This window comes from Cetorhinus maximus, unplaced genomic scaffold, assembly GCF_964194155.1.
Source record: "Cetorhinus maximus unplaced genomic scaffold, sCetMax3.hap1.1 HAP1_SCAFFOLD_1900, whole genome shotgun sequence".
In the NCBI taxonomy this organism is placed as follows: Eukaryota; Metazoa; Chordata; class Chondrichthyes; order Lamniformes; family Cetorhinidae; genus Cetorhinus; species Cetorhinus maximus.
In genome coordinates this window covers 1-26,719 of record NW_027597840.1, presented here as the reverse complement: position 1 = coordinate 26,719, position 26,719 = coordinate 1, and the positions used below count along the sequence as shown (strand labels likewise).

The following is a 26,719-nucleotide window of genomic DNA, read 5'->3' as shown; positions in this document are numbered from 1 at the left end:
AGTGGGGGTTGTATATAGACCCCCAAACTGTAGTGGTGATGTTGGGAATGGCATTAAACAGGAAATTAGAGACGCATGTAATAAAGGAACATCTGTAATTATGGGTCACCTTAATCTGCATATAGATTGGGCAAATCAAATTAGTAACAATACCATAGAGGACCAATTCCTGGAGTGTATATGGGATGTTTTTCTGGACCAGTGTTTTGAGGAAGCAACGAGAGAACAGCCCATCCTCGACTGGGTATTGTGTAATGAGAAAGGAATAATTGGCAATCTACTTGTGCGAGGCCCCTTGGGGATGAGCGACCATAATATGATAGAATTCTTCATCAAGATGGAGAGTGACGTGGTTGATTCTGAGACTTGGGTCCTGAAGCTTAATAAAGGAAACTACGACGGTATGAGGCGCGAGTTGGCTATGATGGATTGGGAAACGTTGCTCAAAGGGATGACGTTGGATAGGCAATGGCAAACATTCAAAGAGCGCATGGGTGAACTGCAACAATTGTTTATTCCTGTCTGGAGCAAAAGTAAAACAGGAAAGGTGGCCAAACCATGGCTTACGAGGGAAATTAGAGAGAGTATTAGATGCAAGGAAGAGGCATACAAATTGGCCAGAAAAAACAACAGACCTGAGGATTGGGAGCAGTTTAGAATTCAGCAAAGGAGGACTAAGGGATTGATTAAGAAGGGGAAAATAAAGCATGATAGTAAGCTTGCAGGGAACATAAAAACTGACTGTAAAGGTTTCTATAGGTATGTGAAGAGAAACAGATTGGTGAAGACAAATGTAGGTCCCTTACAGTCAGAAACAGGGGAATTTATAATGGGGAACAAAGAAATGGCTGACCAACTAAATACATACTTGTGTTCTGTCTCCACAAAGGAGGACACAAATAACATACCAGAAATGTTGGTGTGGAAGAATAAAATACATCTACAGGACAACTAAGGGTTAAACGGTTAAAACCATAGTGGAATACTACAGCACAGTTCCCTCTTTTGTTCTAGCAGGTACACCTGCAGCTGCCAGCTAGTTGAGCAGGAAAGGAGAAAAGGAGTATCATAAACAAGCTTCCTAGAATCCTTGAGACAAGGCTAGGATGTCTGCCCCCAACACAAAGAGACAGGATCAAGCAATGGTCATCTGTTCTCTAGAGTGTACACCCCCTAGCACTAAAGATAAGGTCAAGCATGGTTATCTATTCTCTGTCTCACTTTTTTATTACCAGATGGGCTTCCCCCAATATCCTGTATAGTCATAAATTAGAATAGACTAATTGTGTGTTGCATGCCAAAGACAATGATTCTCAATGTAATTAATTAGTGAAGGTTAGGCAGTCTTATCACCTTCAAGCTCTTTGATATGTACAACTTTTACTATAAATATGTGTGTACTGTGATGCTTCCTCAGAGTGCCGGCTAACTCCGTTGTATGCTGCTGGGCTCTCCATGATATCATGATTCAATAAAGACTTCCAAGACAAACCTCCTGGGTCTGAGTGTACACTCCGTTTTCCGCGACAAATTGTCGACGAGGATGGGATCCGAATGAAGTCCAGTAACCTCTTAAATTGGAGAGGTGATTGAAATCCTGGGCCGTCGAATCTCTAAAAAAAGAACCCTCATGGAGAAAGGGAGGATTAACTCTCCTAAGTTAGGGAGAGTACGAACTGCATCCTAGCTGAGAGGGGGATTGCAGTGAAAGCATCCTAGCTGAAAGGGGGAGTGCTAGAAAAAGGGTAGCTACCGACCAGACTCAAAAGACCCAAGGAACTGGAGGACTTGTTCAGGAACTCTTAAACACCGGTGAGCGCATAGGGTAAGAAACGCGCCGCGCTGTTAATTGTGTTTTCTTTTCAGAAAAATGGGAGATCGCAACAGCAGAGCGGGCTCTGCCACTCCCCCCGCTTCGCAAAGTACTAAGAACAAACTGAAACCGGAGCTTAAATCAGGAACTTTGAAGATGGGCAAGAAAACGGAATGAAAAATGGATGGAGGTTAAAAAAAAGTAGTAGTAGTATACCCAGGGGTTCGAGTCCCATGGAGGTGAAAAGTAAGTAATTTCTGTGTTTTCTTTTGTGTCCATTATGGTCCTGAAATTGTCCAATATGTTTCTGATTGGGTTAAATGGACTCAAAGTAAAGGAGAGAGCTTCCCACCAGCTGGAACTTTTAATCGGGACAGATTTGAGCCGCTTATAATATGTTTTAAGGGAGGTAGATAGTTCGCCACTGAATTTTCTGTAACTTAAAAAAAAAATTGAATTGATCTAAGTTACAAGAGCTGTTTGTGTTGAAGAGAGAGAGAGAGAGAGAGAGAGAAAGGGTACCCCTAGGGGGTTAATGAGTAACTCACAAGCAGCAGCAGAGAAAATGTGGAGCTTTCGTCAGTTTGAAGGTCCCTATAGGTGGAGCCTTCACGATCCCTTTATTCCCCCCACTGCTACTCGAAGCTTCGTTTAGAGTTAAGTTCAATATTACAGGAGTATCGATACATACCTTTATGTATGTGTTTGTTTGTGTGCAAGGAAGCATTTGTATGTGAGCTTTAATGTGTTTTCTTCCCTGAATTGTCTTTTGTGTGTGTAGTTGGGCACTTTAGAGTCGAAAGCCCCATATTAGATTAAAGGAAAAGTTTATTCAAATATTCCAAAGTCTTGAGTATAAGGTTTGAGTTGAGATTTCTGGCAAAAATCGTAATTTGAAGGGAGTGTAAAGATAAAACAGGGCTTGCCTTTATCTCATCCTTGAGATGAACCAACCTTTGTACCACCCCCTTGTAGACTAGTAGGGAATAACCCTCATCAGCAGCTTCCAAGCTGATTGGGATTAATACATACGTGTTCGTATTCTAAAATTCTGAGAAAAAGAAATTACTTGAAATTCAGAAGGATTCTAGGAAAATGAAAAGACGTAAACACAAGGTCTAGATGGTTCCAATGGATAAAAAGGGGTTTCTTAAGAAGAGATGAATTAAATATGAAAGGAAATCTGCTTTCCAACAGCACTGTAATTTGAATTTGGGACAATCTTGAGATGTAAAGTGCAGTGTAATTTAACAGGTTACTTTTGTATCACTAGGATGCTGTCTAAGATAAAGAATGTGTTGATAAACATACGGAAATTATAACTTGGATACAAATCGTTACACATGAAAAAGAAGTTGTTTTAATTCTGATAGTGTAAATTACAGTTCTTACAAAGTTTAAAAATTTGAGGTTTGGTTCTTGATAAAGTTCTCAAAAGGGAATTTTCATTTTAAAAGGTCTGACAACAATTGGCACTAATTCAAATGCTGCGAGCTTTTGTGTTTGTAAGTCTGTTCCCAAAATATGAAGCTAAGCTCAAGACCTTGGCAAAGTTTGGCAGAAATCCAATTTTTGGCCGAGTTAATGAATCTGGGATAATTCTAAAAGAAACGGGTCAGACACAATTTAGTGGGTTTCTTTTAAGACAATAAAATCTTTGAGAAGAAGAAAAGGAAGCAAAACTTGTCAATACCTGATTTCTGTTTTTAAAACTGTTATGAGAATATTTTAAAGTCTCTCCAGGCAACATGAACAGGATAAGATGGTAGCTGTTGCAAGTGTAATATGGTATGAGGCAAGTAGGAGAATGAGTCAGGGAAAGAGGACATAATGTACAAATTGTTTTAAGGGAAATGAATTTGATAATCTGGCCATCAACTGAAGCATTGGAACTGCACAGGGGGAGATAAGCAAAGATCTAGAGACAGAGATCTCCGTTGAAATGGAATAGTTAATATGGCCTAAAGAGTAAGGAAACATTTTAAACAATCCAAGACAATAGAGAAACTGAACTCCAGAGAACCTTAGGATGATCATGGCCAGGAAAGAAAACTTAGAGGTAAAGGGAAAGCTGGAAAAAGGCTAAACAGATGTATTACTGACTATATTAATGTGCCTGCAAGCTACAAAAAGTAAAACCACAGGATTAACACCTTGATGACAGGCAGAGTTAAGCGGTTCCCAGAGAGAACCATCACTGGAAGTGAAAATACCGAGCCATTGAAAGATAGGATAAGAAGGTGCATTGTAGAGTTGTTTAAGGAATTGAGGTCTGACATGAGACAGCAGCAGGAGGGAGTAAACTGGAAGGAGTTTACCCAGATGGATTCAGATCAGGGAACTCATTTCACAGGGAGAGACATTAAAGAAGTGTGTAATCTTATGAAGCTTAAACAGAAATTCCATATTCCTTACCACCCCCAGAGTCCAGGGATGGTGGAAAGGATGAACTGAACTTAAAAAAAAAACATCAATCAAGAGACAGGGAACAGCCCAATATTCTAATGCGCCGTGGGCTACCCCAATCAGGACCGATAGGTTCACCCCATTTGAAATGATAACAGGAAGGGCCATGCTATTACCTGAAGGTATTATAGTAGGAGATGTAGGGCCACAGAAAGGAAAAATACAGGACAATGTAAGGGAATTAAGTAGGCAATTACATGAGTGGAGAGAGGAAGTCAGAGACCGACAGGTGATTAAGGATATGGAAACAGGCAAATCCAAAGAGCAACAATGGACCATACCAGGTAATTATGACAGGTGATACATGCACACTTGTAGATATGAGAACGGGAAGTAAATGGAGGCATTACACACAGTTAAAGATACATGACAATTGACCAAGCGGTAACCCAGAGAACGGGAGCCGATGTTAATGTCTCCACAGATCTACGATCCTGGTCGTGGGCCTATCAGTACTGGCAACAAGGTCGGGGATCATCACTGCCCATCCCGCACCGCAGGAGGAACTTTGGTACAGCACGGACAGTGCCGAATGCGACGCAACGGGGAATGATAAATGTGACAGTAGGAGAACAAGTGCTTTCAAATTGTAGTAAGGGTTTGCTTCAGATCCAGCATGGGAGGTTCGCCCAAAAGAGCCACTACCCAGCCACCGCCCACCTCTACTTTCACAGTCTGAGTAGAGATAATTGAAGCCCCTCAAACCACACTGACTGACCCATCTTGTCCGACTATGCATCCAGGACCGACGAATGATTTGGTACTGGTTAATCAGAAGTTTTGTATGATAATATACACCATGAGCTGGTACCCGTAGTCTTGAATGTATCCGGTGTCGTCCTGCCCCAATGGTACTCAACCCATACCCAAGCACTCTATACGGCTCTGAGGCGCCAATTGATGACTGAAGCAGTTCAGTTCAGTGGCGAGATACGATCAGGCTTGGGAGGGAACCGTGTTAAGCGCAGCCTGATAAATGATGGCGCTATGATACTCAACATTGTTGGACATCATTGGTTAATCCAAAGTCTGGCTACCGTGCTTGAAAGTCATGTGGGGACTATCAATAAATTAATTGAAATAGGAAAAAATATTTCAGACAAAGCGAGCAGAAATGATGTTTGCAACACCTATGGATCTTGGGCACTGGAACAAGCCCGAGAAAATTTAAGACAGACTAAAGAAGGGGTAGTCCCTTTATGGGTAACTAATGAGCATCTATTGAATCTCTCACGACACAGGAATCATGACTTGACCGGTTGGCAGCTCAGGGGTTTAACACGTGTATATCGAATGAATGTTGAATGTATAGTGAATAGTAATATGCTAATAGGTATTGCATTAGTAATACCTGTCATACCTATGTCAATGACATAACCCAGGCAAGACGCCCACAGTGACTGCTGGTACGGGACCCCAGCCATGGGGCCCGTTTGTACACTTACAAATGGACTTTATACAAATGCCTAAATGTATGGAATATAATTATGTTTTAGTTCTAGTATGTTTGTTCTCGCGATGGGTGGAGGCGTATCCCACCCGACGAAATGATGCTGTTGTTGTTGTAAAATTGTTGTTCATTTTACTGCTAAAGTGAAAAAGGAACTGTCGAAGGCCTTACAATGCAACCATCACCTTTCCTGCCCATACCACCCCCAAGTCTACTGGAGCGATGGAAAGACAAAATGGTATTCTGAAAAACAACCTAAATTATGTGAAGAAACTGGTTTGAAATGGCCTGAAGCTCTACCCTTGGCGCTCATGGCTATGCACTCTCACGCTAACCGTACCACCTCCCTCTCTCCTTATGAAGTTGTAATGGGATGTCCTATGCACCTCCCAGTGACCCCACCCTTGTCTGCTAGGGAAATGGACATCCACGCTATGGATGAGGGAATGATTACATATTGTATAGTGCTCACTAATTCTCTCAAGAGCTTACATATACAGGTAGTAGAAGCTCAGAAAAAGCCCATCATTGAAGATTGCCATCAATACCAGCCCGGGGACCTAGTCCTTGTAAAGACCTTCAGGAGAAAGAACTGTTTGGAACCTCGATGGGAAGGGCCTTTCCAAGTCCTGCTCACCACCCATATGGCCGTAAAGGTTGAAGGGCGCCCTTGTGGATCCACACATCGCACGTCAAGTGGACGCTGACCTTGGACGGAAGGGCTTGTGCAAGAAATTTAACTGAGCCATCAGAATGCTGACTCTGATTTGGATCCTCTCCTGCGTGGTCCTTGCGGGGAGTGGAATACCAATTTTGCGGTTCAACGAATGCTGGCCGTAGCCTCGCAAGTTAATCGGACTAAATGTTGGATTTGTACTCATTTTCCTCTATGCAAAACAGCAGCTGAATTGCATGAGAGGGTGGAAAGGACCCTACCTTTTGTTGCTAACAACTCGAACGGCCCTGAAGGTTAAAGGGAAGGAAGACTGGGTCCACGCCACTCACTGTAAAAAAAGACATTGTCCGGCAACAATATAGCAGCTGTTACCAAGTGATCTAACTTGTATTATGTATTGAAACAGAAGGTTTGAGTAATTTTTATAAAAAAGATTCTTGGTGGTCTGTAATACTAGGTTGGTTCTCCGGTTGGGGAAGTTGGTTGCTATACGTTTTAATTGGGTTGGCCTGATAATCTACATCCCAGAGTACTAAATACATACATACCAACTAAATACATACTTGTGTTCTGTCTTCACAAAGGAGGACACAAATAACATACCAGATATGTTGGGGAACAGAGGGTTTAATGAGCAGGAGGAACTGAAAGAAATCAGTATAAGTAGAGAAATGGTGTTGGGGAAATTGATGGGATTGAAGGCTGTTAAATCTCCGGGGCCTGATAATCTACATCCCAGAGTATTTAAGGAATGGCCCTAGAAATAGCGGATGCATTGGTGGTCATCTTCCGAGATTCAATAGACTCTGGAACAGTTCCTATAGATTGGAGGGTAGCTAATGTAACCCCACTATTTAAAAAGGGAGGCAGAGAGAAAACAGGGAATTATAGACCAGTCAGCCAGACATTGGTAGTGGGGAAAATTCTAGAGTGCATTATAAAAGATTTAATAGCTGAGCACCTGGAAAACAGTGGCAGAATCGGACAGAGTCAGCATGGATTTATGAAAGGGAAATCATGCTTGACAAATCTACTGGAATTTTTCGACGATGTCACTAGTAGAGTTGATGAGGGGGAGCCAGTGGATGTGGTTCATTTGGACTTTCAGAAGGCTTTTGACAAAGTCCCACAGAAGAGATTGGGGTGTAAAATTAAAGCGTGTGGGATTAGGGGTAGTATTGAGATGGATAGAAAACTGGTTGGCAGACAGGAAACAAAGAGAAGGAAGAAACAGGTCTTTTTCCCAATGGCAGGCAGTGACTAGTGGGGTACCGCAGGGATCGGTGCTGGGTCCCCAGCTATTCACAATATATATTAACGATTTAGATGAGGGAATTAATGTAATATCTCCAAATTTGCAGATGACACAAAGCTGTGTGGGAGGGTGAGCTGTGAGGAGGATGCAGAGATCCTTCAGTGTGATTTGGACAAGCTGAGTGAGTGGGCAAATGCATGACAGATGCAGTATAATGTGGGTAAATGTGAGGTTATCCATTTTGGTAGCAAAAAGAGGAAGGCAGATTATTATCCGAATAGCTATAAATTGAGAGAGGGAAATGTGCAACGAGACCTGGGTGTCCTTGTACACCAGTCGCTGAAGGTAAGCATGCAGGTGCAGCAGGCGGTAAAGAAGGCAAATGATACGTTGGCCTTCATAGCCAGAGGATTCGAGTACAGGAACGGGATGTCTTGCTACAATTGTACAGGACCTTGGTGAGACCACACCTGGAACATTGTGTTCAGTTTTGGTCTCCTTATCTGAGGAAGGATGTACTTGCTATAGAGGGAGTACAGCGATGGTTTACCCGACTGATTCCTGGGATGGCGGGACTGGCACATGTCGATAGATTGAGTCGATTAGGATTATATTCGCTGGAGTTCAGAAGAATGAGGGGGGGATCTCATAGAAACCTATAAAATTCTAACAGGACTAGACAGGGTAGATGCAGGAAGGATGTTCCCGATGGTGGGGGAGTCCAGAACCAGGGTTCACAGTCTGATGATATGGGGTCGACCATTGAAGACTGAGATGAGGAGAAATTTCTTCACCCAGAGAGTGGTGAGCCTGTGGAATTCATTACCACAGAAAGTAGTTGAGACCAAAACATTGTATGTTTTCAAGGAGGAGTTAGATATAGTTCATGGCGCGAAAGGGATCAAAAGGTATGGGGAGAAAGCGGGAGCAGGCTATTGAGTTGGATGATCAGCCATGATCATAATGAATGGCGGAGCAGGCTCGAAGGGCCGAATGGCCTACTCCTGCTCCTAGTTTCTATGTTTCTATGAAAGGAATAGCAGCATCGTGGATAGATAGGGAGAAACTGTCTCGTTGGCGGAAGGAGCGAGGACGAGAGGGACACAGATTTCAGTTAATCGGTAAAAGAAGCAATTGTGTTTTCCTGCTCGTTGTGGTCACTTCCTGGGTAAACATCAGGACACCGAACATGCCTAAGCGATTGGTTAAAGCAAAAGTACGTAGGCTGGTGTATGAAGGAATTGAGAAGTTAGGAGCAGCATTACAAAGTTGGAGATCTTGTACACATGTCTGAGTTGGTAGGTTCCTCAGAAAGAACTGTTCCGGACAGGAGAGAGACAGGCAAACTGTACTTCTGTCTCTCACCAGCTGTCCGCACGCAGAAGGTGTTTTGAATTCTTTGTGAAGTATGTTGTGGTGTGTTTTCCCAAACCCTCAGTGTGTCTGATCCACTATACTAATCACTCACAGCAAACTCACATTATGATCACCTTGGGTTAGTTTATTTACATTTAAAACCCCGGGCAGGAATGTTCACAATGTCAACCTCCACATTCACACCTACACACACTCGCACACACCCATCCACACTCTCACGCACACACCCACAAACACACACACTCACACAAACATATTCTCACAAACACACATACACGCCTACTCACACACACACACAAACACATTCACGCTCACACACTCACATAATAACAGCTCACACTCTCACATTCAAACACTCACACACAAACACACACCTACACACATAGACGTTTACACACACACGCACACACACGTACACAAATGCACAGACACAGTAATGGAGGATAGAAAAAGGAAACTTTTACAACTATGGATAGTAACAGTACAAGAACCAGGGAGATTGAAATGAGTTCACATGATTTACAGAGTCCGAGAAGAAAAAGTCCAAAGGGTATTTCTGATGTGACCGAGTTTAATCCTGAGTCCAGTGGGAGCTTACTGCACGCAAATTGAATGCCTCGTTTCTGACATGACAACGATGAAAACTCTGTAAGGACTTGCTTCATTGGCTGCAAAAGCAGGTTGGGGATCATCTGAATTAGTGAAAGTTGCTAGAGAAATGCAGGACTTCTGTCCTGTTACATGTCGCCAGATTCCTGCTTGGATTTAGAATGGGGTTTTCCAATGTCAACCGTCACGCTGTCATTCCCGCCTCCCACCACCGGTGGTGCTGCAGGGAGCTCCTCCTGGGGGAGAAGGGGAACAGATGAACTTTCACCTTTCGGACGTGGCCTCGGGCAGTCGGGGATTGTGCGGGAAGGAGGAGGGGCTGGGGATCTTTGGACAATCCTGACACTCGTTCTGTGTCCCAGTCTCTCTTCAGGAACAATATTTCTCAATATCAGCTGCCTCGACGCTGGGCAGTGCCCTTTTCTCACAGATAAAAGGGAAGTGATCGGTACAACTGACATCATTCCAGTCGGCACTTCTGATAATGGCGCAGTTTTCATTTCCTTTTGCATTATTCGGTTCACTCTGATACCATTTAGTAAAACTGGGAAATGGGGAAATAAAAAATACCGATAAAAATCCGACACATTCCTGCACAGAATCAGCAAGATTCCTACAGCCCTGTACAAATCCCCAACTAATCCCACTGTCCCTGCTCTCTCCCCATAGCCCTGTACAAATCTCCAACTAATCCCACTGTCCCCACTCTCTCCCCATAGCCCTGTACAAATCCCCAACTAATCCCACTGTCCCTGCTCTCTCCCCATAGCCCTGTACAAAACCCAAACTAATCCCACTGTCCCTGCTCTCTCCCCATAGTACTGTACAAATCCCCAACTAATCCCACTGTCCCCACTCTCTCCCCATAGCCCTGTACAAAACCCAAACTAATCCCATTGTCCCGCTCTCTCCCCATAGCCCTGTATCAATCCCAAACTAATCCCACTGTCCCGCTCTCTCCCCATAGCCCTGTACAAAACCCAAACTAATCCCACTGTCCCGCTCTCTCCCCATAGCCCTGTACAAAACCCAAACTAATCCCACTGTCCCGCTCTCTCCCCATAGCCCTGTATCAATCCCAAACTAATCCCCCTGTCCCGCTCTCTCCCCATAGCCCTGTATCAATCCCAAACTAATCCCACTGCCCCGCTCTCTCCCCATAGCCCTGTATCAATCCCAAACTAATCCCAATTTCCCACTCTCTCCCCATAGCCCTGCATCAACCCCAAACTAATCCCACTGCCCCGCTCTCTCCCCATAGCCCTGTATCAACCCCAAACTAATCCCACTGTCCCGCTCTCTCCCCATAGCCCTGTATCAATCCCCAAACTAATCCCACTGCCCCGCTCTCTCCCCATAGCCCTGTACAAATCCCCAAACTAATCCCACTGTCCCGCTCTCTCCCCATTGCCCTGTATCAATCCCCAAACTAATCCCACTGCCCCACTCTCTCCCCATAGCCCTGTATCAATCACAATCTAATCCCCCTGTCCTGGTCTCTCTCTCCATGCGACGCTGGGACTCACCTCACTGGGTTCCCATCCACCCATGTCCAGTTTCCTTCACTCTCTCGATCTGTTAGTCCGATCCAGTAATCCCCAGGATTATTCTCGATAGATTTCTTTATGAAATTCTGCAGCAGATACAATGATGGAATGTGTTCAGTTAGAATGACTGCCTTAACTCACACAAACACGCACACACAACTGATACCCAAAATACACCAAACCCTTCCTCAGGAAATTCTCCCTCATTCCCTCTGATTAAATATCGGGAAGACTGAAGTTGTTGTTTTCCGTCTCTGTTCCAAACTCCATTCCCGAGTTACCGACTCCATCCTGGGAACTCCCTGAGTCTGAACCAGACTGTTCACAACCCTGGGGTTGTGTTTAACCTGGAGATGGGATTCCCACCTCATATCCACATCGTCACCAAGACGGCCTCTTCCCAACTCCGTAACATCGCCCAGAACCACCCCGGTCTCAGCTCATTGACCGCTGAAACCCTCGTTCATGTAGTGTAGAGGGAGCTTTACTCTGTATCTATCCCCGTGCTGTACCTGTCCTGGGAGTGTTTGATGGGGACAGTGTAGAGGGAGCTTTACTCTGTATCTAACCCTGTGCTGTACCTGTCCTGGGAGTGTTTGATGGGGACAGTGTAGAGGGAGCTTTACTCTGTATCTAACCCCGTGCTGTATGTTTGATGGGGACGGTGCAGAGGGATATTCTCTCACTCTATCTCATTCTGACAGATGCGTCTGTCATTCTCACCTGTTCCTGTTCTGTATTTATGATGATGAGGTGTGTATTTTGGGATTCACATTGTTGTTTTGCCGAGTCCCAGTTTACTTTATCCGTTGAGAATTTATAGCAATGATGATTATGAACTTTCCAGCCGTTCGGACAGGGAGACTCTGCAAAATTATACAGACTTAATTCAGAGAAATACATCGAAACATTAGGAACAGGAGGAGGCCATTCAGCCCCTCTTGAGCCTGTTACACAGGAACAGGAGGAGGCCATTTAGCCCCTCTCGAGTCTGTTACACAGGAAAAGGAGGAGGCCATTCAGTCCCTTTCGAGCCTGTTACACAGGAACAGGAGGAGCCCATTCGGCCCCTCTCGAGCCTGTTACACAGGAACAGGAGGAGGCCATTCAGCCCCTCTCGAGTCTGTTACACAGGAAAAGGAGGAGGCCATTCAGCCCCTCTCGACCCTGTTACACAGGATCAGGAGGAGGCCATTCAGCCCCTCTCGAGCCTGTTACACAGGAACAGGAGGAGGCCATTCAGCCCCTCTCGAGTCTGTTACACAGGAAAAGGAGGAGGCCATTCAGCCCCTCTCGATCCTGTTACACAGGATCAGGAGGAGGCCATTCAGCCCCTCTCGAGTCTGTTACACAGGAAAAGGAGGAGGCCATTCAGCCCCTCTCAAGCCTGTTACACAGGAACAGGAGGAGGCCATTCAGCCCCTCTCGAGCCTGTTACACAGGAACAGGAGGAGGCCATTCAGCCCCTCTCAGGTATTTTACACCATTCCATTGGATCTGCTCTGTACCTTAACTCCCTCGGTTCCGTGTCCCTCCATCCCCAACAACAATCTCTCAATCTCAGTTTTGACGATTCCCTTTGACCTCCGGCCCCACAGTTTATTTCGGGGGTGGGGGGAGAGTTCCTGATTTCCGCTCCCCTTTGTGTGAAGAGGTGTTTCCTGATGTCCCCCCTGAACGTCCTGGCTCGAATTTTAACCTCCTTCCTCGTTGTTCTCGACTCCCCCTCCCCGGCTCCCCCGACAACCCACCGGATCAGAGGAAATAGTTTCTCTCCATCGACCCAATCGAATCTCTTCATTGCTTTCAACGCCTCGGGTCCGGTCGCCGTGGTTTCGCCTGTAGACCTCAGGCTTCGGGTCTGGATCCTGCACCTTATCCAATCCCTTCAATCTGTCGGACAGACCCCACCCCCCCAGATCGATTCAACCCCTCGCCTGTCCCAAACTTGACTGAAGGATGGGGAGGGTGGGGGTGGGGAGACAGGGGGTGGAAGAGGAGAGAAAAGGGGTGGGCGTGGAGGAGGGGCGACAGGGGTGTGTGGGGGCGGGGAGGCAAGGGTGGGTGGGTGGGGGCGGGGAGGCAGGAGTGGGTGGGTGGGGGCGGGGAGGCAGGGGTGGGTGGGTGGGGGCGGGGAGGCAGAGGTGGGTAGGTGGGGGCGGGGAGGCAGGGGTGAGTGGGTGGGGGCGGGGAGGCAGGTGTGGGTGGGTGGGGGCAGGGAGGCAGGGGTGGGTGGGTGGGGGCGGGGAGGCAGGGGGTGGGGGCGGGGAGGCAGGGGGTGGGGGCGGGGAGAGAGGGGGTGAGGGCGGGGAGAGAGGGGGTGGGGGCGGGGAGAGAGGGGGTGGGGGCGGGGAGACAGGGGGTGGGGTTGGGGAGACAGGGGGTGGGGTTGGGGAGACGGGATGGGGGCGGGGAGACAGGGGGTGGGGGCGGGGAGACAGGGGGTGGGGGCGATCCCAATGGGACAGAGCGGGGGAGGATGGGAGATTGGGGTTGGGGGTGGGGGCGGGGAGACTGGGGGTGGGGGCGGGGAGACTGGGGTTGGGGGCGGGGAGACAGGTAGTGGGGGCGGGGAGACTGGGGGTGGGGGCGGGGAGACTGGGGGTGGGCCGGGGAGACAGGGGGTGGGGTTGGGGAGACGGGGTGGGGGCGGGGAGACAGGGGGTGGGGGCGATCCCAATGGGACAGAGCGGGGGAGGATGGGAGGTTGGGGTAGGGGGTGGGGGCGGGCAGACTGGGGGTGGGGGCGGGGAGACTGGGGGTGGGGGCGGGGAGACTGGGGGTGGGGGCGGGGAGACTGGGGGTGGGGGCGGGGAGACTGGGGCTGGGGGCGGGGAGACTGGGGGTGGGGGCGGGGAGACTGGGGGTGGGGGCGGGGAGACAGCGGGTGGGGGCGGGGAGACTGGGGGTGGGGGCGGGGAGACAGCGGGTGGGGGCGATCCCAATGGGACAGAGCGGGGGAGGATGGGAGATTGGGGTAGGGGGTGGGGGCGGGGAGACAGGGGGTGGGGGCGGGGAGACATGGGGTGGGGGCGGGGAGACTGGGGGTGGGGGCGGGGAGACTGGGGGTGGGGGCGGGGAGACAGGGGGTGGGGGCGGGGAGACAGCGGGTGGGGGCGGGGAAACTGGGGGTGGGGGCGGGGAGACTGGGGGTGGGGGCGGGGAGACAGGGGGTGGGGGCGATCCCAATAGGACAGAGCGGGGGAGAATGGGAGAGTGGGTGAGGGGGTGGGGTTGGGGAGACAGGGGGTGGGGGCGATCCCAATGGGACAGAGTGTGGGATGATGGGAGAGTGGGGGAGGGGGTGCGGGCCGTCAGCACCAACTCACCTGAGTAGTTCCGGAGGACGGCGCAGAAGGATCTTCGGTCCCGGAGCATCTGTTCAAGGGTCTCGGACATATTCCGGATCTTTCCATTCTGTCCCGTCATGTTCTTGTCCATCTGTAGGACTGAGAGAATCACAGGGTCACAGAACTCACAGGGTCAAAGAACCACAGGGTCTGAACCGCACAGAAGGAGGCCATTTGGCCCATCGTGTCCGCACCGGTTCTCCGAATGAGCGTTAGGACCCAGTGCCATTGTCCTGCCTTTTCCCCCCTGTACCCCTGCACATTGTATCTGTGCAAATAACCATCCAATGCCCCCTTGAATGCCTCGATTGAACCTGCCTCCCCCACATGACCAGGCAGCACATCCCAGAGCCGAACCGCTCGGTGTGTGAAAACGTTTTCTCTCACATCGCGTTTGATTCCTTCGCAAATCGCTTAAAAATCTGTGTCCTCTGGGCCCGGTGTGAACAGCTTCTCCCCGTCTCCTCTGTCCAGCCTCCTCTTGACTCTGAACGTCTCCATCAAATCCCCTCTCAGCCTCCTTCTCTCCGAGGAGAACAGTCCCAACCTCTCCCGTCTCTCCTCGGACCTGAAGACCATAAGACATAGGAGCAGAAATTAGGCCTTTCGGCCCATCGAGTCTGCTCCGCCTTTCAATCATGGCTGATAAGTTTCTCAACCCCATTCTCCCGCCTTCTCCCCGTAACCTTTGATCTCCTTACCAATCAAGAACCTATCCATCTCGGTCTTAAATACACTCAATGACCTGGCCTCCACAGCCTTCTGTGGTAATGAATTCCATAGATTCACCACACTCTGGCTAAAGAAGTTTCTCCTCATCTCTGTTCTAAAAGGTCTTCCCTTTACTCTGAGGCTGTGCCCTCAGGTCCTAGTCTCTCCTACTAATGGAAACATCTTCCCCACGTCCACTCTATCCAGGCCTTTCAGTATTCTGTAAGTTTCAATCAGATCCCCCCTCATCCTTCTAAACTCCATCGAGTATAGACCCAGAGTCCTCAAACAATCCTCATATGTTAAGCCTTTCATTCCTGGGATCATTCTCGTGAACATCCTCTGGACCCTCTCCAGGGCCAGCACATCCTTCCTGAGATACGGGGCCCAAAATTGCTACAATAATCTAAATGTGGTCTGACCAGAGCCTTATAAAGCCTCAGCAGCACATTCCTGCTTTTATATTCTAGTCCTCTCGAAATAAATGCCAACATTGCATTGCCTTCCTAACTACCGCGTCAACCTGCAAGTTAACCTTAAGAGAATCCTGGACTAGGACTTCCAAGTCCCTTTGCACTCCAGATTTCTGAATTCTCTCCCCATTTAGAAAATAGTCCATGCCTCTATTCTTCCTACCAAAGTGCATGACCTCACACTTCCCCACGTTGTATTCCATCTGCCACTTCTTTGCCCATTCTCCTAACCTGTCCAAATCCTTCTGCAGCCTCCCCGCCTCCTCAATACTACCTGTCCCTCCACCTATCTTTGTATCATCTGCAAACTTAGCCGGGATGCCCTCAGTTCCTTCATCTAGATCATTAATGTATAAAGTGAAAAGTTGTGGTCCCAACACTGACCCCTGCGGATCTCCACTAGTCTCCGGCCGCCATCCTGAGAAGGGACCCCCTTATCCCCACTCTCTGCCTCCTGCCAGACAGCCAATCTTCTATCCAAGCTAGTACCTTGCCTCTAACACCATGGGCTCTTATCTTCCTGAGCAGCCTCCTGTGCAGCACCTTGTCAAAGGCCTTCTGGAAGTCCAAGTAGATAACATCCATTGGCTCTCCTTTGTCTAACCTACTCGTTACCTCCTCAAAGAATTCTAACAGATTTGTCAGGCATGACCTCCCCTTGATGAAACCATGCTGACTTTGCCCGATTTTACCATGCACTTCCAAGTATTCTGAAATCTCATCCTTAATAATGGACTCTAAAATCTTACCAACGACCGAGGTCAGGCTAATCGGCCTGTAATTTCCTGTCTTTTGCCTCACTCCCTTCTTAAACAGGGGGGTTACATTAGCGATTCTCCAGTCCTCTGGGAACCTCCCTGACTCCAGTGATTCCACACAGATCACCACTGACGCCTCCAATATCTCTTCAGCTATCTCCTTCAGAACTCTGGGGTGTAATCCATCTGGTCCAGGTGATTTATCCACCTTCAGACTTTTCAGTTTTCCTAGCACCTTCTCCTTGGTAATGGCCACCTTACTCTGCCCCCCAAGTTTCTTGAACTTTGAGGATGTCACTCATGTCTTCCACTGTGAAGACTGATGCAAAGTACCTATTCAGTTCCTCTGCCATTTCTTTGTTCCCCATTACTACTTCTCCAGCGTCATTTTCCTGCGGTCCAATGTCCACTTTTGCCTCTCTCTTAACTTTTATATATCTACAAAAAACTCTTGCAATCTTCTTTTACATTACCTGCTAGTTTACCCTCATATTTAATTTTCTCCCTCCTTATTTCTTTTTTAGTTGTCCTCTGTTGGTCTTTGTAGGCTTTCCAATCCCCTGGTTTCCCACTGCTCTTTGCCGCATTGTATGCTTTCTCTTTAGCTATGATGTTGTCCCTGACTTCCCTTGTCAGCCATGAAGCTTCTCATCCCCGGAACAATCTGTCTAAACCTCTTCTGCGCTCTCTCCAATGTGTTCACATCCTTCCTATAATGTGGTGCTCAGAGCTGTACATATTACTCCAGCTGAGGTCTAACCAGAGTCTTATATAAATTCAGCATAACCTCTCTGCTCTGGTGCTCGATGCCCCTGTTAATAAAGCCCAGGATACTATCTGCTTTATCAACTGCTCCCTCCACCTGTCCTGCCACCTTCAATGATTTATTCACATATACACCCAGCTCCCTCTGCTCCTGCACCCCCTTAAAAATTCTACCCTATATATTACATAATTTTTAAGGTTCCTCCGACCAAAATCAATCACTTCACACTTCTCTGCATTAAACTTCTTCTGCCCGCTCCACCCACCTGTCTATGTCACGACAGAGCTGGAGTGACTGAGTGATGAAGGGAGTGGGATATATATCAGGGTGTTACAGTGAGGGGTCTGGGATATATCAGAGTGTAACAGTGAGGAGTGTGGGGTATATCAGAGTGTTACAGTGAGGGTTGTGGGATATATCAGTGTTACAGTGAGGGGTCTGGGATATATCAGAGTGTAACAGTGAGGAGTGTGGGATATATCAGAGTGTAACAGTGAGGAGTGTGGGGTATATCAGAGTGTAACAGTGAGGAGTGTGGGGTATATCAGAGTGTTACAGTGAGGGTTGTGGGATATATCAGTGTTACAGTGAGGGGTGTGGGATATATCAGGGTGTTACAGTGAGGGGTGTGGGATATATCAGGGTGTTACAGTGAGGGGTGTGGGGTATATCAGAGTGTTACAGTGAGGGGTGTGGGATATATCAGAGTGTTACAGTGAGGGGTGTGGGATATATCAGTGTTACAGTGAGGGGTGTGGGATATATCAGGGTGTTACAGTGAGGGGTGTGGGATATATCAGGGTGTTACAGTGAGGGGTGTGGGATATATCAGGGTGTTACAGTAAGGGGTATGGGATATATCAGAGTGTAACAGTGAGGGGTGTGGGATATATCAGGGTGTTACAGTGAGGGGTGTGGGATATATCAGGGTGTTACAGTGAGGGGTGTGGGATATATCAGGGTGTTACAGTGAGGGGTGTGGGATATATCAGAGTGTTACAGTGAGGGGTGTGGGATATATCAGTGTTACAGTGAGGGGTGTGGGATATATCAGAGTGTAACAGTGAGGGGTGTGGGATATATCAGTGTTACAGTGAGGGGTGTGGGATATATCAGGGTGTTACAGTGAGGGGTGTGGGATATATCAGTGTTACAGTGAGGGGTGTGGGATATATCAGGGTGTTACAGTGAGGGGTGTGGGATATATCAGGGTGTTACAGTGAGGGGTGTGGGATATATCAGAGTGTTACAGTGAGGGGTGTGGGATGTATCAGAGTGTTACAGTGAGGGGTGTGGGATATATCAGAGTGTTACAGTGAGGGGTGTGGGATATATCAGAGTGTTACAGTGAGGGGTGTGGGATGTATCAGAGTGTTACAGTGAGGGGTGTGGGATGTATCAGAGTGTTACAGTGAGGGGTGTGGGATATATCAGAGTGTTACAGTGAGGGGTGTGGGATGTATCAGAGTGTTACAGTGAGGGGTGTGGGATATATCAGAGTGTTACAGTGAGGGGTGTGGGATGTATCAGAGTGTTACAGTGAGGGGTGTGGGATATATCAGAGTGTTACAGTGAGGGGTGTGGGATATATCAGAGTGTTACAGTGAGGGGTGTGGGATGTATCAGGGTGTTACAGTGAGGGGTGTGGGATGTATCAGGGTGTTACAGTGAGGGGTGTGTGATGTATCAGGGTGTTACAGTGAGGGGTGTGGGATGTATCAGAGTGTTACAGTGAGGGGTGTGGGATATATCAGGGTGTTACAGTGAGGGGTGTGGGATATATCAGGGTGTTACAGTGAGATGTTCCTCCCCGTACCGTGGACTGTGAGACCTGTAATAATTGCGAAGTTGCAGATTAAGACAATGAGGCCGACCACGATGAGACATCTGGATTTTTTTGAAATACTTCCTCCAGCTGTTTCCTGTCCAGTTTTATCTGGAATAGAGAAGTAAAGATTGACCCATGTTGAGCAGCCCGAGTAACTTCACGGAACAGACAATAGTGACGTATCTACCCCTCTTTGAGAGAGAAAAAACAACCATGTTACTCGTTTATATCCCTCGTTTCACATCCCAGCGCACGGTACAGGAGGGTTATCAAAGAGAATCGAACACCGAGTCACACAGGGAGATATTAGGGACAGGAAACCAAAAGCTCAGACACAGAGATCAGTACAAGGAGCATCTTAAAGGAGGAGAGACAGAGACAGAAAGAGACAGAGAGAAAGAGGCAGAGAGAGCCACAGAGAGAGTTAGAGAGAGAGAGAGCGAGAGACAGAGGAGTGTAGGGGCTGGAGGAGATTATAGGGAGGGGTGTTGGGGCTGGAGGAGGTTACAGAGATAGGGAGGGTTGCAGGGGCTAGAGGAGGTTACAGAGATAAGAGATAGGGGGGGTTGTAGGGGCTGGAGGAGGTTACAGAGATAGGGAGGGTCGTAGGGGCTGGAGGAGGTTACAGAGATAGGGAGGGTTGTAGGGGCTGGAGGAGGTTACAGAGATAGGGAGGGTTGTAGGGGCTGGAGGAGGTTACAGAGATAGGGAGGTTTGTAGGGGCTGGAGGAGGTGACAGAGATAGGGAGGTTTGTAGGGGCTGGAGGAGGTTACAGAGATAGGGAGGTTTGTAGGGGCTGGAGGAGGTTACAGGGATAGGGAGGTTTGTAGGGGCTGGAGGAGGTTACAGAGATAGGGAGGGTTGTAGGGGCTGGAAGAGGTTACAGAGATAGGGAGGGTCGTAGGGGCTGGAGGAGGTTACAGAGATAGGGAGGTTTGTAGGGGCTGGAGGAGGTGACAGAGATAGGGAGGTTTGTAGGGGCTGGAGGAGGTTACAGAGATAGGGAGGTTTGTAGGGGCTGGAGGAGGTTACAGGGATAGGGAGGTTTGTAGGGGCTGAAGGAGATTACAGAGATAGGGAGGGGTGTAGGTGTTGGAGGAAGTTACAGGGATAGGGTGGTGAATCCCTTCATCCTTCACCATGTCCCTCCCCCCCGACTGCCCTGAACCATTGTGACCTCTGACCCCACACTCCCAGGATGACTGACCTTTAACCGGGGTCACCTCCGGGACTTGGTTCTGCTGCGGACTCTGCGGAGTGAAGTTGACTTGGGCGTAATTTGGTTCCTGTTCACCTACGAGAGTCGGAGAGAGACGGAGTGAGAAAGGATGAAGAACATGAGGACAGTTCGGTCAGTACGTGTGCCATAGGTAGGTAGCAGAGGACAACGACAGAGCAACAACACGCACACCGATATGTCAATCAGCTCAGGAGCAAGCCAAGACGTAACTGGAACGTAGCCAGGTGCATCTCAAATGCTTGCTTTATCAGCTACTGCCAGTTGACATGTAAATGCGACTTAGCAAAGACTTAATTCACCAATAGAACAAGTGGAATACAAAACATGAAGGCATGGAAACCGAGGAACAGCAGGCACATAGCTACGGTGCGATCGTCACGTGGCTGAGGTCTAACAGAAACGCAGCTAAGATACAACGGATGTGCGATGGACATGGAAGCGAAGTGTAATTGAGACGTAACACACGCAACTAAGAAGCAAGTGACACACGACAGAAGTACAACAGGGACAGGACTCATGCTTAACTGTGACATTACTACGATGCAACAGAAACGTAACTGAGATATAATTGACAGGGAAGGGACCTGTCGCACAGTTGTGACAGTCGGAGGTATTCGATTTCCAAACAGAGAATAGCAGACCTGTAACTAAAGTCTAATAGATACGTAACTAAGGTGTAACAAGCAGAGAGGAGATGGATCAGGTACGATATTGACTCAGGCGTAACTTAAGACGAAACTGAAAGAATCAGGGTCTACCTAATGCATCATGTTCAATGCAATTGAGAAACGACTAAAGTGCAGCAGATTTGACACAAATCAGTATCTTACGACTGACATACGATATCCGTAACTTCTGACCTGTTGTACGGACCTTAGATGTCCCGGAGGCAGGATGAAGATTCAGCTCCGCGTATGAGATCTCCGGATCCTCTGGAAAACAGAAACAGAAACTATACAATGGATGAGAGTTAGATACAGAGTAAAGCTCCCTCTACACTGTCCCCATCAAACACTCCCAGGACAGGTACAGCACAGGGTTAGATACAGAGTCAAGCTCCCTCTACACTGTCCCCATCAAACACTCCCAGGACAGGTACAGCACGGGGTTAGATACAGAGTAAAGCTCCCTCTACACTGTCCCCATCAAACACTCCCAGGACAGGTACAGCACGGGGTTAGGTACAGAGTAAAGCTCCCTCTACACTGTCCCCATCAAACACTCCCAGGACAGGTACAGCACGGGGTTAGGTACAGAGTAAAGCTCCCTCTACACTGTCCCCATCAAACACTCCAAGGACAGGTACAGCACCGGGTTAGATACCACTTAGTTACCCCTCCATCTCAATCTGACTATGTTCCCCCCTCTCACTCTCTCCATCTCACCCTCTGTCTCTGTCCCTTTCTCTCTCTGTCCCTCTCACTCTCAATCTCTCCTATCTGTTTCTCGCACTCTCAATCTCTCTCACCCTCTCTCTCTCCCTCTATTGAACAGTTTAACCTACGTTCACTGGGGGCTTTCATGTTGATCTTGATGTGTCTCATATTCGTGTAGTTGATGTCCTGCTCCACGGTTTGTGTCTAAGGGGTCTCTCTCCACCGTTCCTGTCCTGTCTGCTTCGCTATCTCTCTCAGATGTGTCTCAATCTTTCCTCAGACTCGATGTCAGGGCGAAAACTTCCTCAAAACTGTTTCTGCCTCTTCGTTCCATTTCACAATGACATTTCCCCTGAGATCAGAATGAGAGGCTGGTTATACTGACTCCAGGGGCAGCAGTCCCTCTCTCTCAATCTCTCTCACCATCTCTCTCTCTGTCTCCCTCTCTCTCAATCTCTCTCACCATCTCTCTCTCTCTCCCTCTCTCTCAATCTCTCTCACCATCTCTCTCTCTGTCTCCCTCTCTCTCAATCTCTCTCACCATCTCTCTCTCTGTCTCCCTCTCTCTCAATCTCTCTCACCATCTCTCTCTCTGTCTCCCTCTGTCTCAGTCTCTCTCACCATCTCTCTCTCTGTCTCCCTCTCTCTGAATCTCTCTCACCATCTCTCTCTCTGTCTCCCTCTCTCTCAATCTCTCTCACCATCTCTCTCTCTGTCTCCCTCTCTCAATCTCTGTCACCATCTCTCTCTCGGTCTTCCTCTCTCTCAATCTCTCTCACCATCTCTCTCTCTCAATATCTCTCACCACATCTCTCTCTCTGTCCCTCTCTCTCAATCTCTCTCACCATCTCTCTCTCTGTCTCCCTCTCTCAATCTCTATCACCATCTCTCTCTGTCTCCCTCTCTCTCAATCTCTCTCATCATCTCTCCCTCTGTCTCTCTCTCTCAATTTCTCTCACCACGTCTCTCTCTGTCCCTCTCTCTCAATCTCTCTCATCATCTCTCTCTCTGTCCCTCTCTCTCAATCTCTCTCACCATCTTTGTCTCTCAACATCTCTCACCCTGTCTCTATCAGTCTCAATCTCTCTCTCCAGCTCTCTCTCTCTCTCTCCCCCTCTCTCAAGCTCTCTCACCATCTATCTCTCTCACTCTCAATCTCTCTCACCATCTCTCTCTGTCTGACTCTCTCTATTTTTCATTCCTTTCCTCTCTCGCTTTGTCTCTCGGTTTCTTTATAATTTTCATAATCTTTCTGTCTTTCTGTCTCTCTCTCTCGCCCTGACTCTCAGTCCCTCCATCTGTCCCCCAACCCCTCATTCTCTCTCTTTCCCTCTCCCTCTCTCTCCCCGTCCTTCTCTTTACTTCTCTCTCTCTCTCTCTCTAGTGTAAATTTTAACCTACATTCACTGGGCGCTGTCCTGTCGGTTTTGATGTGACTCATATTCATGTAGTTGCTATCACAGAATCTCACAGTGCAGAAGAGGCCCTTCGGCCCATCGAGTATGCACTCTGCAACATCTCTCTCGCTGTCTCTCTCACTCTCAGCCCTTCTCACCATCTCTCTCTCTCTTTCTCACTCAGCCTCAATGTCTGCAACGATCTCTCTCTCAGTGCCTCTCTCTCAATCTCTCGCACCATCTCTCTCTCTGTCTCTCTCTGTCACTCTCTCCCTCTATCTCTCTCACTTTTAATCTCTCTCACCATCTCTCGCTCTGTCTCTCTCAATCTCTCTCCCTGTCCCTCTCATCACCTCTCTCTCTGTCTCTCCCACTCTCAATATTTCTTTCCATTTCTCTGCCTCTCGCTTTCTCAATCTCTCTCACCATCTGTCTCTACATCTTTCTCTGTCTGACTCTCTTTTTCATTCCTTTCCTCCCTCTCTCTGTCTCTCAGTATTTTTATAATTTTCATAATCTTTCTGTCTCTATCTCTCTCTCTCCCGCACTCTCAGTCCCTTCATCTGTCCCCCAACCCATAATTCTCTCTCTCTCCCTCTCTCTCACTCTCACTCTCTCTCGCTGTCCTTCTCTTTACTTCTCTCTCTCCCTCTGGTGTAAATTTTAACCTACATTCACTGGGCGCTGTCCTGTCGGTGCTGATGTGTCTCATATTCATGTAGTTGCTGTCACAGAATCACACAGTGCAGAAGAGGCCCTTCGGCCCATCGAGTATGCACTGTGCACCATCTCTCTCACTGTCTCTCTCACTCTCAAACTCTCTAACCCTACCTCTCTCTGTCTTTCTCAGTCTCAATGTCTCTCACTATCTCTCTCTCTCTTTCTCTCACACTCTCAATATGTCTCTCCATTTCTCTTCCTCTCCCTTACTCAATCTCACTCACCATCTGTCGCTCCCCGTCTCTCTCTCTCTCTGTCTGACAGTCTCTCTTTTTCATTCCTTATCTCTCTCTTTGTCTCTCGGTGTCTTTATAATTGTCATACTCTTTCTGTCTTTCCGTCTCTCTCTCTCTCTCTCTCACCCTCACTCTCTGTCCCACCGTCTGTTCCCCAACCCCTCAGTCTCTCTCTTTCTCCCTCCCTCTCTCTCTGTCTCTCTCTCTCCGTCTCTCTCTCTCCCTCCATTGAACAGTTTAACCTACGTTCACTGGGCGCTGTCGTGTTGTTGTTGATGTGTCTTATATTCAAGTAGTCGGTGTCCTGCTCCATGGTTTGTGTCTGAGGGGGTCTCTCTCCACTGTTCCTGTCCTGTCTGCTTCTCTCTCTCTCTCTCAGATGTGTCTCAGTCTTTCCTCAAACTCTATGTCAGGGCGTAAACTTCCTCAAAACTGTTTCTGCCTCTTCGTTCCATTTCACAATGACACTTCCCCTGAGATCAGAATGAGAGGCTGGTTGTACTGACTCCAGGGGCAGCAGTCCCTCTCTCTCAATCTCTCTCACCATCTCTCTCTCTGTCTCCCTCTCTCACAATCTCTCTCACCATCTCTCTCTCTGTCTCCCTCTCTCTCAATCTCTCTCACCATCTCTCTCTCTGTCTCCTTCTCTCTCAATATCTCTCTCTCTGTCTCCCTCCCTCTCAATCTCTCTCACCATCTCTCTCTCTGTCTCCCTCTCTCTCAATCTCTCTCTCCATCTCTCTCTGTCTCCCTCTCTCTCAATCTCTCTCACCATCTCTCTCTCTGTCTCCCTCTCTCTCAATCTCTCTCACCATCTCTCTCTCTGTCTCCCTCTCTCTCAATCTCTCTCACCATCTCTCTCTCTGTCTCCCTCTCTCTCAATATCTCTCTCTGTCTCCCTCTCTCTCAATCTCTCTCACCATCTCTCTCTCTGTCTCCCTCTCTCTCAATCTCTCTCACCACTTCTCAATCTCTCTTCCTCTCCCTCCCCCCCCTCTCTCTCTCTTTCACTCTCACTCTATATCTCTCTCTCTGTCGCTCTCTCTCTGTCTCCTCCGTTCTCTGAATCCCTCTCTCCATCTGCGTCTCTCTCTCTCTCTCCCCTTGTCCCTGTCTGTCTCTTTCCCTCTTTCTCTCTCTCTCTCTCTCCGACAGGCATGTAATCAGCCGCCACATCAAAGGTTACTCTGGAAGATAAGAGCAAATGGTGTAGGAGGTAACATATTAACATGGATAGAGGATTGGTCAGCTAACAGGGAGCAGCGAGTAGGTGTAAATGGGTTTTTTTCGGGTTGGCAAGATGTGACGAGCGGAGAGCCTCAGGGGTCAGTGCTGGGACTTCAACAATTCACCATTTATATGAGTGACTTGGATGAGGGCAGCGAATGTGTGGACGCTAAATCTGCCGATGACACCAGGATAGGTGGGAAAGTCAGTCGTCAACAGGAGGTAGAGGGTCTGCAAAGGGATATGGACAGGTCAAGCGGGTGGGAAGTTTTACTGCTGCTGTACAGGGCCTTGGCGAGTCCGCAGCTGGAGTACTGCGTAGAGTTGTGGTCTCCTTATTTGTAAATAGATATAACTGCTTTAGAGACAGTTCAGAGGAGGTTCACTGGGCTGATTCCTGGGAAGAAGTGGTTTGTCTTATCAGGAGAGGTTAAGCAGGTTGGGCCTGTACCCATTGGAGTTTAGAAGAATGAGAGGCCATCTTATTGAAACATATAAGATCCTGATGGGGGGCTCGACAGGGTGGATGCTGGGAGGATGTTTCCCCCTCGTGGGGGAATCTAGAACGAGGAGTGGGAGGCACAGTTTCAGAATAAGGGGTCTCCCATTGAAGACGGAGATGAGGAGGAATTTCTTCTCTCAGAGGGTGGTCAATCTGTGAAATTCTCTCCTCCAGAGAGCGGTGGAGGCCGGGTCAGTGAATATATTCAAGGCTGAGTTAGACGGGTTTCTGACTGACATGGGAGTCGAGGGTTATGGGGAGGGGGTGAGGTGAATCAAGATCAGCCATGATCCTATGAATGGCAGAGCAGGCTCGAGGGGCCGAATGGCCTACTCCTGCTCCTAAGTCATATGTTCCCATGTTCCTCTCTCTCTCTATCTCTGCCTCTCTCTCCTTTTGTCTCTGTCTCTGTCCTTCTCTCACCCTCTCTCTCTCTCTCACCATCTCTCTCTCCCTCTATTGAACAGTTTAACCTACGTTCACTGGGTGCTGTTGTGTTGTTTTTGATGTGTCTTATATTCATGTAGTTGATGCCCTGCATCATGTTTTGTGTCCGTGGGGTCTCTCTCCTCCGTTCCTGTCCTGTCTGCTTCTCTCTCTCTCTCAGATGTGTCTCAGTCTTTCCTCAGACTCGATGTCAGGGCGAAAACTTCCTCAAAACTGTTTCTGCCTCTTCGTTCCATTTCACAATGACACTTCCCCTGAGATCAGAATGAGAGGCTAGTTGTACTGACTCCAGGGGCAGTAGTCCCTCTCCCTCAATCTCTCTCACCATCTCTCTCTCTGTCTCCCTCTCTCTCAATCTCTCTCACCATCTCTCTCTCTCTGTCCCTCTCTCTCTCTCTCTCTCTCAATATCTCTCATCAAGTCTCTCTCACTGTGCCTCTCTCTCTCTCTCTCTCTCAATCTCTCACCATATCTCTCCGTCTCTCTCTCTCTCA

At 48.2% G+C, this 26,719-nt stretch overlaps 1 protein-coding gene across 5 annotated transcripts in view; it reads right to left on the bottom strand.

Annotated features, from left to right (window-relative positions):
- The window catches only part of LOC144676781 (CD209 antigen-like protein D), a 45,571-nt gene extending 19,208 nt beyond the window's left edge, over positions 1-26,363 (bottom strand). Inside the window, exons 1-8 of one of the 5 annotated variants that reach the window (XM_078537101.1) lie at positions 26,256-26,361; positions 21,181-21,252; positions 20,288-20,374; positions 19,068-19,187; positions 14,523-14,642; positions 11,917-12,059; positions 11,173-11,279; positions 9,475-10,190 (exon numbers count right to left, since the gene is read on the bottom strand). In XM_078537101.1, the coding sequence (XP_078393227.1) occupies positions 10,016-10,190; positions 11,173-11,279; positions 11,917-12,059; positions 14,523-14,642; positions 19,068-19,187; positions 20,288-20,374; positions 21,181-21,252; positions 26,256-26,322 (891 nt within the window). In that variant the 5' untranslated portion in view covers positions 26,323-26,361 and the 3' untranslated portion in view covers positions 9,475-10,015. Of the gene's footprint in view, positions 1-9,474; positions 10,191-11,172; positions 11,280-11,916; positions 12,060-14,522; positions 14,643-19,067; positions 19,188-20,287; positions 20,375-21,180; positions 21,253-21,824; positions 22,049-24,295; positions 24,523-26,255 lie in introns of those variants that run through there. The other 4 variants (XM_078537100.1, XM_078537105.1, XM_078537104.1 and 1 more) reach the window with 4 other exon arrangements.
- Between the last annotated feature and the right edge of the window lie 356 nt (positions 26,364-26,719).